A 16,920-nucleotide genomic window follows, 5' to 3' on the forward strand; every position below is an offset into this window, starting at 1 on the left:
AGCCCTTTTGATTTTTCTGACTCCAGCTCTCTGCACATTTCATTATAGTATCTTGTTTCGTCACCCCAGGCTGCCTTTTGAAATTTTCTGTTTAGCTCTTTGATTTCTTGGTTTCTTCCTTTAGCTTTGGCTTCTCGGCGCTCTAATGTAATATTCAGAGTCTCATCTGACATCCATCTGGGTCGTTTCTTCTTTTTCAGCCTTTGTAATGATATTTTGCATTCTTCATGGACGATTTTCTTGCTATCCTCCCAGAGCACATTTGATCTGCGCTCATTGGTGCACAAGGCCTCAAACCTGTTCCTGAGATTGTTTTGAAATTCGAGTGGGATAGACTTAAGATCAAATTTTGGTTCCCATGGACTTGATTTCATTTTCATCAACTTCAACTTGAACTTGCATATGAGTAGTTGGTGGTTGGTCCCAAAACCAGAACCCGGCCTGGCAATCGCAATACAAATACCAATTCTATTCTTAGATGGAAAAAGCAATCTCCAATTTCATTTGAAATGGAAAGAGACCCTGAATAAGCAAAGCGCTCCTTGAAAAGATAAACAAGGTAGGAGGCATCTCACTCACTGATTTCAAATCCTACTACACTGCTGTGGTGGTCAAACAACATGGTATTGGTACAAAGCGAGACACATAGATCAATGGAATAGAATTGAGAACTCAGCAATCAGTCCATCTTCCTATGGTCAACTAATTTTTGACAAGGAGATGAAATCAGTTAAATGGGGAAACAACAGCCATTTAACAAATTGTGCTGACAAAATTGGAAAACTATGTGCAAAAAACTCAAGCAAGATCCGCACCTCTCTCCGTACACAAAAACCAATTCAAAGTGACTCATGGACCTAGGACTAAAACCAAGTACTATAAACTTCATTAGAGAAAAGCTTGAAAGAATGCTAGTAGTCCTACTCCACAACATAAACAGTCTTCCAGCATCCTGAAAAATCTACAACCAGGAGTGGATGAAATGGATGAATGGGACCTTCTAAGAATCAAATCCCTATGAACTTCCAAACAAATCCTCAACGTGGTAAAAAGTAAAGAAACCAACTGGGAAGAAATATTTTGTAATGACTTCTTTATTTTATTTTTTTTTTAATTTTTTAATTATTTTTGTGTCAGTGTACCGTCAAATCAGATCTGACCGGTACAGGAGGAGATTGTCCCTCCTTCCCCGGCAGAGCATCTGGTGGATTTGAACCGAATGCCTCTGGGATTGTAGTTGCAATTCCTTGCCACTAGGCCACCAGAGCTCCCCTGTAATGACTTTTTTGATAAGGGACTTATATCTAGAATTTATAGAATACTCGAGCACCACCACAAGATAAAGATAAACAACCCAATGGCAAAATTGGAATAGGATATGAGCCCTTCTTCACCAAAGAAAACATTCAGATGGCGAACAAACACATGGAGAAATGTTCGAAATCCCTAGTTCTAAAAAAAGATGCAAACCAAAATAACTATGAGATATCATTTCACCCCAGTAAGAATAGCAAAATTTAACTGAACACCGAACAACAAATGCGAGTGAGGTTGTGGAGAAATTGGAACCCTATTCACTGTTGGTGGGAATACAACATGGTGCAATCACTATGAAAGATAGTATGGTGTTTTCTCAAAAAGTTGGAAATAAAAATAACACTTGACCCAGCAATTCCACTACTGGGAATATACCCTAAAGAAACCTGAACTGCCACCCAGGCAGATATACGCACACCCATGTTTATTGTTGCTTTGTTCAAAATAGCAAAGAGTTGGAAACAACCAAGTGCCTATCCACAAATGAATGTTTAGAGAAGCTGTGGTATATCCACACATGAAATACTATGCAGCACTGAAAAACAAGGAACTCATGAAATATTCTATAAAGTGGGTGACCCTGGTGGACATTATGCTAAGTGAAATATTTCAGTACCAAATGGACAAATACTGCATAATGTCACTGTTATAAACAAGACTGACATCGGGGGGGGGGAACTAAGAACAGAGGGGATAAATGACATACATTGCATTGAAACAGATGAGGGATATATTCCTATTTAAAAGGAGTATATGATTAGGTAATATTTGCATGACAAGTGTCCAGAATAAGAGCTGTATGGTAAAGTGGACTGGGTGGGGGGAGGTATTGTATAACAACAAAAGAACATTTTTTCCTTTTTCAAAGAGAAAAGTGAACTGGAGAATAGCACAGGGAGGAAAATGTGCAACAATAAATGATGGGGGAAAATTAAATATTTTAAAAATACTCTTGTGTAACTAGAAATAGAAGAGTGTTTTTAATAAGACATTGCCAAACTTGAACCAATATTTGATGTAACCAATATTTGAAAGTATGTTGATATGGGAAGGCTACTTAGGACTATTAAAAAGTAGAATTCTATGCTACTAATTTAGGGAGCTCTGCTGGTCTAGTGGTCAGAAGCTGTGCTGCATTCCCAAAGGCCACAGTTTGAATCTGCCAGTAGCTCTGTGGGAGAAGAATGGGTAATTTCCTTGGGTGAGATTTACTACTTCTGAAAACCTACTGGTGGGAAGATCAGCTATGGGTTGGTTCCAACTCAACTGTTCACAACAGCAACAACAACAACTGCACTTAATTAACTTTGTTCTGGAATTTTTGGACTGTACATTCATACAGAAAATATGATAAGCATTGCAGCTTTTGAAATGGAGGGAGCATTATAATTTATTGAGAGTAATACTGTCTTCCACACTCGATTAATAGCAAAATTCAGGCATGGTTTTAGATTAAAAAATGAATTGCACCATTATTTTCACACCCATGAGCAATAATAAGTTGGAAATTATAATAGAATAAACCATCCATAAACAAAAAATCAGTATTTTTTTTTATATTTACGGGGTCTGGAATGGAGAAAACCATAGATTTATTAATATACATGAAGCAAAGTCTGAATAAACAGAGAGACAGACTTGAGGTGGCTAATTGTATAGTGTAGTTCTTCTGAATCTTTGTTGAGTTTCTTTTAAGTTAACCTGTCCTTTATTGAAAATGGTGTGTTAAAATCTTCTACTACTATCGTGGTGCTAATTCTTTCTTCAACTAAGTTAATCATTGTTTTATGTATTTTTCAAGTCTATCATTTGTTGACCAAGGTTATGTCTTCTTAACTATTGGACCTTTAATAATAATATAGTTATAATTATCTTCTATGGTGGTTTTCATTCTGAAGTCTATTTAATCAGAGATTAGTATTGTCACACTTGCTATTTTTTGAAAAACATTTGTTGGGTATATATTATTCTAGCATTTAATTTTTATTCTATTTTTTCTTGTTTTTTAAGATATGTCTCTTGTAGGCGAAAGATTGATAGGATTTATATTTTTAACTGTGTTGTTGCTCTTTTTCTCTTAATTGGTACAATTAAGCCATTCACATTAAATGTGATTGGTGGCAGGCCAGGTTTTATTGTTGTCATTTTGTTGTGCTTCTTTTTCTGTTGTTGGTAGTTATTTTGGTTCATCCACTTTCCTTTGTTATCTCTGTGTGAAGGACTTCCCTTAGTATTTCTTGTAGTGTTGGTCTTTTTTTTTATGAATTCTTTAAGTTCCTGCTTTTCTGCAAATAGCCACCTTTCATTTTCATGTTTGGTAGACAGCATTACTGGGTATAGGGTCTGGGGCTGGCAACTGTTTTCTTTCAGCCTTCAGCATATACCATCCTATGTGTTCTCATTCATATGGTTTTTGCTGAGATATCAGAACTTGGTCTAGCTAGTTCTCTTTTATAATTGACTCTTTTTATTGCACTGCTTTTAGTATTCTATCCTTAGCTTTGATTTTGGAGAATTTGGCTATGATGTCGTCTTGATGTTTTTATTTTAGGGTTTCATCTGTTTGGAGTTTCCTGAGTTTCTTGAATGTGGATTCCCTTGTTTTTCATGATACCCAGAAAGTTTTCCTCTAACACCTCTTCCACAATTTTCTCACTTCTTTCCCACTTCTGCTCCCACTCCTATTCTGGAATCTTGATGACACATATGTGATTCTATTTGAAGTTATTCCACATGATTTTCATGTTTTCTTAATTTCCTTTCTGCATTCTCTCTACTTTTAGTGAGTTCCCATTAAGGTTCTTGTTTCCTAGCTCACTGTTTCTGTTCTAGCTCTCCTATTCTGCTTTTTTGTCCTTTTATCAACCTGGAAAATTCTACCATTTGTTCTTGATATTCTGGACTGGATTCTCATGCATTTCTGTTATTTCTTGTACTGTGCTGGTTGTACACTCTCTGTCTTGTGATGGTTTTTTAAAAAATTCTTGTAGCTGTTTATTTGTCTCAATTCTTTCTTTCATCATTTGGAACTTCATCAATAGCTGCTAATATAACTTGATGTCACTATATTTCTTCTGCTTCCCTGTATCTGAGGCATTTGTTGGGTCTGCAATCTGATCTATGTTTTTAGGAGAAGGCTTTTTTGTTTTGTTTTGTTTTTCCATAATGTTTAAGGCTGATTGACATTTTCTTGACATTATATGAAGGGTTTTTTGGTACATGTGAGGAAGTTGTGTCTGTGTAGGTTGCTGACAATTCCTTATCTTTATGATTCTATTGTTGAACACTTAAAGTATTGGCTCTAGTTGAGTTTCCAGTGATGGTATTTCCTACTATTTATTTGTGGGCAGATCTATTGCCTGTTTCCTGTGGCAAGCTTCTTATATATGGTTGTCCTTTGAATGGCAGGGAGCTGAGGTCTTTCCTTTTGCCTAGCTGTGGTAAGCCAGCTTCTCTGTCCTGTTCCATAGTTTATTCGAAGTGGAATTTCCTCCAGGGATAGGCAAAGTCCTACAAGTGCTGCCTAGAATGTATTACTTAGGGAAAAGGCCTAGGAAAGTGGCAAGTCCCCAACAGTGCAGTCTCCAAATTCCAGTAGTTGCTAATGCTCATGTACATTTTCCCTCTCCTGATGATGGTTGGGGTGGGGGTGGGTGACTCTTTCTGTCTGAGCAGACAAAGGCTTAGGGAAATGCTAACTTCTAAATAATGCAGCTTCCAATTCTTGCTGCTAATTTCCAAGTTTACCTGCATCTCCTCTTCAGAAGCCACTGACTAGAAGGGCTGCTATTTCCTTCCCCACAAGCAGATAATGACTCAGGGAGGTATCAACTTCTCAGCAATTCAGTTCCCAATTCTGGCTACCCTTTAATGTCTAGATCTGAGTACCTCCTGGGGCTATTCACACCAAGCAGACAAGGATTCAGGGAAGCACCAACCTCTCAACAATGCAGCTCCCAATTCTTGTTGTTAATGTCCAAACATACTGATGTTTCTTCTTCAGAAGCCTACTGTTGGAAAGGCAACTATTCCTGTCCAAGCAGTCAAAGGCTCAAGTAAGCACCATTTTCTTTGCAATGCAGTTCCCAATTCCAACTACCCTCTAGTGTAGAGTCATGTGTCTCTTGGGGTTGTTTGGGTATTGTAATGCTTTTTAAATTTTTATTGGTGTTTACATGTGGTTCCAATTCTTTCTACTATCATTTGTAACTTCTTTAGTACCATTTCCAGGCCCTCCACGTTCATATATTCTTCTGCTTTTTTTGTCTCCAGGGTATTCACTGATTCTGTGATTTAGTCTGCTTTTTTTAGGAGAAGGTTTGCTATATATTTTTTCATAATGTTTTAAAATGACTGCTGCTGCTTTGACATTATGTGAGGTTTTTAGTTTACATGAGGCAGATTCTGTTATGTTTTTGTAGGAAGTTTCCCATTCCTTTTATTTACAACACTATTGATACTGTTGTAAAAGTTAAGTTTTGCACTCAGTTCAGTTTATCAACAACAATCTTCTCTGCCAGTATTCCCTGTTCAGGTGGCAAACTTCTCTCTGGTTCTATGGATGACCTGCAAAGTACTTCCCTAGCTGCTGGCTGGCCCCTGACAGTAACCTTGTGGTTGGGGGCAGAGAAGACTCAGGGGTTTCTGGAGGTGGAGTAGACTCACAGGTGACCTATAGAAGCTTCCTTTCCTGCTAGTTGGTTTGAGCAGCCCACGAGGTGCTCCCCTCTCTGCTGGCCTGTGTGGTGGCCAACATGGCTCTTCCCTCTCTATTGGCTGGTTCCATGTGGTGAATCTCTTTTCTTTTTTAAAAGTGTCTCCGTGTGGCCAATATTTATTTATAAGACTTCTCTAGCTCAAAGGCTTTACTTGTAACTTCAAAATTTTATTTTATTTTTCAGTCTAAAAATTCAACTTAAAGCCATTATATTGAGGGAAGTAAATAAAAATTTTTGTTCACCTACTATAAGTGCTAGACCCTTTATATAAAATGCTTTTTGTCCCATTTTTCCTTCAGGCCTAGAAAGTATGCAATACATTTTACAGGAAGAAATAAAGCAACTTGCCCAATGTTAAGAAAGAGGTCCTGTATTCATTTACATATGTGTGTAAAATGAGTCTTAACTCATTGTAAAATGACTCACAATGAGGCAGGACTCAAGCTTTGATTCAACAATACCTGTGGTGAGCAGCAAGTTAATAAGTCTCTGCACATCGACTCCATCACCTAAGACCACTAAAATTCAGTCATGGTTTTGAGGTAATGCAACTGTTTCTCCATCACCTAGTCATTTTATCAGTCTGTTGCAACCATGGGGAGGGTGAGAAAGGGTGAAAAACAATTGAAAAAAATCGAACTTTCTTACACTTACAGTTTGTGTAGATGGGTTTTCGAAATGGCTTTCCCTTAGAAAAGATAAATGCTACAGTGATACAGTTGAGGGTGGTGATGGGCCACAGTGTGGTGCTCTCAAAACTTAAAATTGAACCAGGCTGCAGAGTCGCATTGCCAGTACAGCTTCTTTCCAAACTCACATTTGTTGCAAAATTGCTTTGGTTGGCCAGAAAGCATTCACTGCAAAAGAATCACAAGCATTTAAGAAATTTATTTTTCATTCCACTTTTATTCAATTGGTGTGTGTAGGGGGTAAGGTTAATTATTATCATGAGACCTGAACTTTCAAACTATTGCAGGCACTAACTACTCAGATGTATTTTGTGCAGCTCTCACAGGGACAAAACAAAAAGGAAACTTAGAGGAAATCAAGATTGTGCTTTGTTCAGCAGCCCATTTGGGATATGTAATACGTATCAAAAGGGATTTGGATGACAATTTTCTACACAATTTCTTCCATTTCAAAGAGTAAATTAATTACATGTATGTGTGTATGTGTTTGGATTTCTCTTTCATGGATTAATACAAGCCTCCTATTCTGCTTCCTGAATTTGATTCTCCATTCTCATACAATCTATTCAAACATCGAAAAGATCTTCTTCCTAAAGACCTACAAATGATAGTTTATTGCTTAGGAAGTGTCTACAATTTTACTTTGCAAATAAATCATACCAAACTTCACAGCTTTGCTTAGAAGACCCTTCATTCTGCTCTCACGCATGCTTTCTTGGTCTCAGCTCTTGCCATTCCTCTTATATGCTGAATTCTACACATATTATATCTGACTCACCCAAATGTCACAATCAGCATATCCCCATTGTTAGACATTCTATGCCCTCTATCTGCAGAGGGAATATTCAGTCTTCAAATATCACTAATCTGAAATATCTTTGCCTTCACTAACAAGTGGAATTATTATGTCTCTTATTTCTTCTATTGACCCCTTACTTAGTTCATTGTTTTGTAGTTAGTTTATGTAAATTGTTTTCTGACCCTTGGGTATGAGTTCTTTAAGTGTCAATTTTGTTCCTACCAAGTGGAATGGATGGGGTTGGGGAGGTGGGTGGCGGTGGGGTATAACACAATATTTACTCAGAAGATTTGCTTAAGACATGGCCTTTCCCTATCTTGATTGATCTATTTTTCTTTTTCCCCCTCAAAAATAATAACATTCACAAATTCAACTTCCATGTTTGAACCGCCTCTTTTAAGCTTCTATTTTAACTGTTTAGAACCAAATCCCAAACCACTGCTATCTAGTCGATTCTGACTCAGAATAGAACTGTTAATAGCGTTTCCAAGACTGTAAACTTTATTGAAGCAGATTGCCCCATCTTTCTTCCATATGACTATATATTGCTGTTGTTATGTGCCATCAAGTCAGGGCTGACTCACAGCTGACCCTCCAGCAGGTTTTCAGAGGCTGTAAACTGCATGGGAGGAAATTGTCCATTGGTCTCCTGCAGAAAAGCTGGTGGATTTGAGCCACCTGGCTTTGAGTTGAAAGGCAACTTCTTACCCATTAGGCCATCAGAGCACCCTGTAACTATTTAGATATATACATATGCATATACATATAGTTATGTGGAAGCTGAGGCTCTTAAAGCACAGTTGGATATTCAGAGCTTCCCAGAACTCCTTCCTTCCTGTCCATTACCCTTTTAGCTACCCAGTATTATGTCCTGGATTCAATCAGAACTTTAGATCTTTAGATAGAATTCTTTCTCTAGGGGAGGAAAAAATGGAATGCTCTATTCCAGGTAATGCCTGAATTCCTTAATTTTGAAGGTAAACGATGATCTTAAACATTACTCAGTATTTTCCATCTACGTGTCATTGACTTCTGGGACTCTGGTAACAATGGTATCAATTTGGTGAGGGATACATGCCTTCCTTCACAGAGCAGAGTTGTTAGTTCTCTGTCTCTTTATGGGGAGGTTGCAGGAGGTTTTATGAGGAAAAAACCCCCATAAATTCTGAATATTTGTATTTTAAATAATACATATCTTCCTTACTCAAAAGTTAAGAAACTGAAGTTTATGAAGTGAATAAACTTTCCCTGAGTCCTATCAGATAGAAACAGTAAACATTAACACTAGACCTGCTGATTAGACTTTGAGTGTCCCAATTTAGAGAATTAACATTTTTATTTTAACTTTCATTTTAAATACTTAATTTCCACATATTTTCCTATGTGTATGAAAAATAAACATGCAAATGACAAACAAACTCACTGCCAACAAGTTGATTCTAATTCATAACAAGCCTACAAAGAGTTTTGAAGCTGTAAATCTTTTCTGGAGGAGACCGACCATCTTTCTCACACATAATATCTAGTGGGCTTGAACCACCAACTTCACATTTAACACCAAGGTTCCTCAGTTTCAATATTTGAAGTCAGCAAACTGTCCTACAAGTCAAATTGAATCTATTTTTGTAAATAAAGTTTTATTGGAACACAATCACATTCTAGTTTATGTGATGCTCAAACTACAAAGGAATTATATATTCAAACATACTCAAACATGTTAGAGTTATACATGAAACAACCAATGTGGCAGATCTCTTCCTATCCACTCCATGTACCCCACACTAGCCCTGTGCCCTTTATTTGGGTCCTTTGTCCTAACCTATCAATTTCATTTTGCAGAATGCTGGCACAGTTTCACAATTTTACTATCTAAAATTTTAGGATTGTTGTTCAAACCAAGTTGCTCCATTTAGTTGACTACTCATTATATGTTTCTCAATGAGGAAAACAAAGGAATGGAACTTTACCTATATTTGTAAACTTCAAAATACCAGGGCTGCTGCTTCACAAAAAGAAATGCACAAATCTGCATGATGAGGGTGAAACAGGTATTCAAAAAAACGGAGAGCAGCAATGGTGGAGAGAGGAGCTGTCCTGCGGGTCTGTAAGGAGCCAGCTTAGGGTAGGCATGGGTTGAACTCACTGAAAGACAATGGATTTTTTTATCCTGTTACAATTTAATAATTGAGAGTGAAAATTAAGATGCATATTCTCTTACTCTTGAATGAGGGTTCAAAATGAGCTAACTGAATTAAAAGTCTCCACCCAGGCAAATATATACTCTCGTGGCATGTCTAAACCTACATGCTTTTTATCTCATTTATACTTTCTTTTCATTATCTTAAGAACAGAAAGTAATTAGCTCAAAAATTCTGCAATCATACAAAATTTATTATATTGTATACATTCTGTTTAACTAGGCTAAGCAGGAATATAACATAAATTAGGAAATGACCTCCTGACTGGAGTTCATTCAAGGGCAGCTTAACTCATTGCTGACAAAATTTCATAATTTTATTAGCTAAAATTTTAGGATATTTGTTCAAACCAAGTTTCCCTATTTAGTTAACTGCTTACTGCATGTTTCTCAGAGAGGAAAACAAAGGAATGGAACTTCACCTATATTTGTAAACTTCAAAATATCAGGGCTGCTGCTTTACAAAAAGAAATCTGTGTGATGCACAAATACACCATTGAGTCAGTACTATGTCATAGCAAACCCTCCAGCAGGTTTCTAAAGCTAAAAAATCACAAAGAAGATGCCCATCTTTCTTCCATGGTGGATTAGAACCTCTAGGGAGACCCAGTCTTTAGATTAGTAGTGCAGTCTCCTACAACTTTTGTCATCAGTGCTCCCTCTGAATAGAATAAACTAAAAAACTCTGTGCTGTGAAGTTGGAACCAACTCAGCTGATCCTCCAACAGGCTTTCTGATGTTTAAAATTCCATGGAAGGAGATATTGCTCAGCTTTCTCCCTTGGAACCATTGTCTTCAACCAACAGATAGGCACTGCCTTTGGGTTAGCAGTGCAGTTCTCTACAGAATTCCCACCAGAGCTCCCATGTATGGAGTAGTTCTGAATGAGGTTATTGTTGTCATGTACCACGGAGTGGGAACCAACCCATAGCTGGCCCTTCAGTGGGTTTTCAGAGGCAGTAGATTTTAAGAGAGGAAACTTCTGGTTTTTCTCCTGTGGAGCAGCAAGTGGATTCAAACAGTCTACACCTTGGAAAATGTGCAGCTGGAGTGCTCCTTGGAGGTAAGGATGGCAAAGCGTCATCTCTCATAATTTAAACATGTTGCTAGAAGAGACTATTCCTTGGAAAAGGGATGATTTAAAGGTGGAGGGTCAGTGAAAGAAGATGATTCCCCCTCCCTCCCAATTGAGATAGATTGACACAATGACTTCAGCAATGGGATCAAATGTATCAGACATGGTTAGGACGCCACAGGATAAGACAAGGTTCTGGTTTGTTGTTTAGAGGGTTATTATGAGTTGTCCTCAACTCAATAGCACCTAACAACAACCAATCCATTTTGGGTCGGCTGCACAATTCCTTACCACTTAGCCACTATTACAACTTTCTCTCGATGAGGATTGAAATGAAATGTTAGAATGAGAGTAAGGAGACTGGCGAGACTCTCTTTGATGTTGTTGTTGTTATATACTGTTGAGTCGCAACAGCTCTGAAACCTGCTCTAATCCAAGCCAACCTTATTGTCTCTGACACCTACCCTTACTCTCAAAGGGGAGGACTTCCCCTATTATTCATTCACCACATTTCTGAAAACTCTCATTTGTGAGGAACTGTGTCAGATGCTAGAACTTAGTTCTAGGCCCCCCTAGGTAAGCATGTGAGCACAGGCCTGATAGCGCACATTACACACAGTATGGAAAAATAACTCATAACAATTCTATTCCAAAGGAGAATTTTAAAGGATATTGAATTTTTGAGCCAGGAATTTATCTTTTAAATTTGAAAAGATTAGTTAGCAATGGGTGAAAAGTAAAGAGAACAACCCCTCCTCAATTAAGATAATTACATCTTTTATAGAAGTGCTATGTTCTAACAAGCAGATGAAAAGGAAGTGTGCTTTGTCTGCTCAAGGCAAAACAGGGTAAGGGAATTAGAAATACCACATTTAAAGGTATGCAGCATTATCACTCTTTGTTTAATTCCTCTCTTTGCATCTGTCTTTTCTTCTCTTTCCACAGCTTATGATTACTTTCTTTGCTATAAGGAAGGACATAGTGGGAATTCTGGAAGCTTGTTCAAAATATATCTTGCAATTCTGTAACTCTTACTTATCTGGTCCTTCATTTTTACCATGTATAAAACTAACTTGTTAAAATGGCGAAATGGTTTCCCAAGGCTCTTCCATCTCAGTTATTCTAAAACTTTACAGCTCTCCAACTTGAAAATGTCAGAAATTCAGCTGCATTTCAATAGCAAAAATATGACCTAAAAGAGAAGCTAAAGCAAAAGGAAAAAATTATGAAATAAGAGAATTGAATAGAAGATTTCAAAGGGCACCCAAGAAGACAAAGTAAAAATTTTAACAAAATATGAAAAGATGTGGTTAGAAAACAAAATGAGAAGAACAATTTTGTTATTTTTTTTCAAGCACAAAAAGCAGAAGAAAAGATTCAAGCCCTGGGTTGCCATAATGAAGGATTCTATGGGGGAAATATTGAACAATTCTTGAAGCATCAAAAGAAGATGGAAAGAATATAGAGAGTCACTGTACTGAAAAGCATTGGTCAACACTGCATTTCAGGCTGCATATAATGAAGAACCAATGGTGCTAAAAGAAGAAATTTAAGCTGACTTGAAGGCACTGGCATTGAAAAAACCAAAAAACAAACAAACAAAAAAACCCAAACCGTGATGAAGTGTCAACTGAGATATTTCAGCAAGGAAATGCAGCCATGAACATATTAATTCATCTGTGTCGAGGGATTTGGAAGACAGCCAACCAATTGAAGGAGATTTGTATTTGTGCCCATTTAAAAAAAAAAAAGAAGATAATACAACAAAACACAGAATCTATCAAACAAAGTCATTAACACATTGCTGCACATTTTTAAATTGACGACCGTCCTTAGAAACACATATAGCCATCATTTGAGGCAACGTGTTAATGTAATGCACAAGTAAAATCTCGCTGACGATTATTTTAAAAATGTTCAGAGCAGTAGAGTGATATGGAACTGCCAGAAATTTAATCCTAGATTAAAAGAAGAATGTAAAAAGGAACAAAGAATATAATTGCTAATGCCAGAAAGAAGATACCAGAATAGGGTTTACTTGTGTTTATTGATTGCACAGACAACCAACTGTGTGGGCCATGATAACACTGAGAAGAATAATAATTTTAGAACACTTAATTATGTTCATTTGGAACCAGGATATAGATCAAGAAGCAGTCATTTGAACAGAACAAAAGTATATTTCAAATAACTATATTAAAATAAGATACTTAAAATAAATTAGAGTATTGCACATCAGGACAGTATCCTTTTACAATATGTTGAGCAAATAATCTGAGAGGCTGGACTATATAAAGAAGAATGTGGCATTAGGATGGAAGAAAGACACACTGACAACCTGTGTTGTGCTAGCACCACCTTGTTAGCAGAAAGCAAAAAGGGTTTGAACTATTTACTAATCAAGATCAAAGGCTACAGTCTATTCTTTAACATTAAGAGGGGAAAAAAATCTGAAGGACCTAGAAGATTCTCACCATGGCTACACCTGCAGTTCCTCGAAAGTAAAATGAGAATTCTTTTGGACCTTCAAGCATCTCTGATCCAGGTACTTCCACCCTTGAACGCTCCGGACCTGAAATTGTGGAGGCTGGTTTTCCACAGGACAATACATCCCTGCACACTCTGATTCAGGTACTCAGCCTACTTTAGGGAGCACCAATATACAGGTCTCTGCCAGAACATTGCCTTCCCCTGGGGCATTACACAATTATAACAGTTTAAATCTACAAAGAAAGGCTTTACATAATGTCAAGAAAGCAACAGGCAGACTCAAACATTATAAACAAAATAAGCCTTCTCTTAAAAAAGCAAAGCATATTGCAGACATAATGAATACTCCAGACACAGAGAACCAGAAGAAACATGTTTATATGGAGTTATTTGAACAACTACAGAAGAAGATGCAAATGATGGAAGAAACAATGGAAGTCATTAAGAAAGTAAATTCTCAGAGACAGAGAGAAAGAAGAAATATATTGATGGAGAGGAAGAATATTCAAAAGATAGAGGAGATAACTAAAAGTATAGATAAAGAGGTACAAGAACTGAAAAAAAAACACTATCACAAGACAGGGAAAGTACAGCCAAAAGAGTACTGGAAATAACAGAAATGAATAAAAACACAATTCAGATTATTAAGACCGAAATGGCAAAATTGTCTGACATGCTGAAGGGAAAAAAAAAGGTGGGAGAATAGAAGAGATGGAACAGATAGTCAGTGAGTTAGAATACAAGAATCTCATTTGAAACATAATAGAATAAAAATCAGAGATGCAAAGTAAAGAAAATGAAGAAAACACTGCAATCATGTAGGACAACATCAAAGGGAACAACATGTGTATGACTGGAATCACAGAACAGGAGAGGGACAGGGAAATCATAGAGAAAATTGCAGAAGCTGTACTGGAAGAAAACTTCCCAGAAGAACAGAGAAATCCATATTCAAACTCAAAAATAGACCCAGCTTTCTATGGTCAACTGATATTTGACAAGGAAATAAAACCTATCAAATGGGGAAATCACAACCTCTTCAACAAATGGTGCTGGCAAAACTAGTTTGCTACCTTCAGAAAGCTGAAACAGGCTCCACATCTCACGCCATACACAAAAATCACCTCAGAGTAGATAAGAGACTTCGGAGTAAAGCCCAAAATCATAAAATTCATAGCAGACAAACTGGGATCAAGCTTAAATGCCCTAGTCTGTGGTATAAGAGACTGCCAAATACAGCCAGAAATGTGTAGTTTGATGAGGATGAAACTGATGAATGTGATCTTCTAAAGATTCAATCCCAGTGCTCATCAAAAACTATTCCCAACAGGGTGAAAAGAAAACCTACTCACTGGTAACAAATATTTGGAAAGACTACCTTAGACAAATGTCTCATAACAAAAGTTTATAGAATATTCCTGGGCCTCCACAAGAAAAAGACTGATAACTCCATTTCAAAATGGGAAAAAGGCATGGAAAGAATTTTCACAGAGGAAGATACTCAAACGGACAACAGATATATGAAGAAATGCTCCAAATCACTGGCAATAAGAGAAATGTGAATAAAAAACTCAATGAGGTTTTGATACCATGAGTGAGATACCATCTCACTCTAGTAACAGTGGTAAAGTTTAACAGGACAGCAAGTAATAAATGTTGGAAAGAACGTGTTGAGACAGGTACACTTTCACATTGTTGGTGGGATTGTCCAATGGTACAACCACTCTGGAAGGCAGTTTGATGCTTCCTCACAAGGATGAACATGGAAAGCCATATGACCCAGCTATTCCTTGAAATATACCCCAAGAAAATGAGAACTAAAGTTCAAATGGAAATTAATACACCATTTTCATAGTAGTTATTATTCACCATCACAAGAACATGGAAACAGCCCAGATGTCCAACCAACAATTAATAGATTAAGAAATTATGGTACAATCATACAATGGAATACTATGCAGCATGCAAGAGCAATCATTTTGTAAATTACTACATAACTTGTGAAAGACTGGAGTGCATTATACTGAGTGAACAAACTCAGTTCCCCACAAGGACAAATACTGTATAAAACCATTATTGCAGAATGAGTATAAAGATCCTAGGCAGCGGGGAGGGTGGAAATAGAGGGTTGAGTATGGGTTAGGGGGTAGGGAGTTAATCATAGGGTTGCACAATTTGATAGGTTAGTGGGCTGAAGGAAATGGGAAGGATCTTTTGTGAAAAACAATGTCTTCAAACTTTGTAAGTAAATCTGAATAAAATATTCTTAAAAAGCTAAGTCAACACCAAATAGTCTAGACCTCAAATGAAAAACATCAAGACATAAAATAATCAAATTCTCCAAAATAAAAGATAAAGACAGAATATGAAAAGCACCTTGAGAAAAACATAGAATAATCTACAAAGGAGAAACTATTAGATTAAGTTCTGATTTCTCAGCAGAAGCTATGCAAGCAAGATGACAATGGGATGGCATATACAGAAAGTTGAAAGAAAACAATTGCTAGCAAAAGATTCTGTACCTAGCAAATTTGTCCATCAAATATGATGGAGAAATTAGGTTATTTGCAGGAAAAAAAGCAACTTGAGGGGTTTGTGAAAACAAAACCAATTCTATAATAAATTTTAAGGGCAGTTCTTGACAGAGACACCAAAGAAAAGGATATAGACCATAGTAACCATAAACAATAGAAAAAGAAACACAGAAAAATGACAACAATACAAACTTGCCTATCATTAATCACACTTAATGTGAATGGACTAAATGCATCAATTAAGAGTAAAAGAGTAGCATAATGGGGACACACACACACACACACACACAAAAGCCCACCAATATGTTTCATACATCTAAGAAATTAAAAGACAGACAGACTTAAAAGTTATAGACTGGGAAAAAAAATATAAAGCAAATAGCACCCACAAAAATGGAGGAGTGGCAATACAAATCTCTGATAGAATTGGTTTCAGGGTGAACATAACTATAAAAGATAAGAGAGTCCACTATATGATGATTAAATGCACAATAGATCAAAAGGCATGACTTTGGTAAATATTTATGCAAAAAATTTTAGACCAGCAATATACATAAAATAAAAGTAAAGGGATCTGAACAATGAAATAGATAGTGCCATAATAGTGGAAGGAGACTTTAACATATCACTCTCACTAAAGCATAGGTCAATTCAAAAGAAACTTAACAAAGATGCAGAAGATCTAAACTATGTAATCAGCCAACTTGACCTTGTGGATGGATACAGGGTACTGCACCCAACTAAAACTAGATTCACTTTCTTCTCAAGGGTATAAGGTATATTCTCCAGAACTGATCATATTTCAAGACACAAAGCAAGCCTCAACAAATTAAAAAATACTGAGATAATACAAAGTATTTTCTCAGACTACAATGCCATAACAGCTACAATATCCCTAGTACCATGACCCCTTCTAAACCCAGCCTGGACTTCTGGCAATTCTCTGCTGATGTCCTGTTCCAGTCGTTTTTGGATAATCTTCAGTAGAATCTTGCTTGCCTGTGAAATCAATTATATTGTTCTGTAGTTTCCACACTCAGTTGGATCACCCTTCTTTGGAATGGGAACAAATATAGATCTCTTCCAGTCAGTTGGCCAAGT

General features: G+C 36.9%; 1 protein-coding gene across 1 annotated transcript in view; it reads right to left on the reverse strand.

Annotated features, from left to right (window-relative positions):
- ATP13A5 (ATPase type 13A5) overlaps window positions 1-16,920 on the reverse strand; it is a 207,555-nt gene that overhangs the window by 22,010 nt on the left and 168,625 nt on the right. Inside the window, exons 26-27 of the mRNA XM_006898539.1 lie at window positions 9,491-9,665; window positions 6,690-6,892 (exon numbers count right to left, since the gene is read on the reverse strand). Of these exons, the coding sequence (XP_006898601.1) occupies window positions 6,690-6,892; window positions 9,491-9,665 (378 nt within the window). The remainder of the gene's footprint in view (window positions 1-6,689; window positions 6,893-9,490; window positions 9,666-16,920) is intronic.

This window comes from Elephantulus edwardii, unplaced genomic scaffold (assembly GCF_000299155.1).
Source record: "Elephantulus edwardii isolate Elephantulus edwardi_28Jun2011 unplaced genomic scaffold, EleEdw1.0 scaffold00232, whole genome shotgun sequence".
Lineage (NCBI taxonomy): Eukaryota > Metazoa > Chordata > Mammalia > Macroscelidea > Macroscelididae > Elephantulus > Elephantulus edwardii.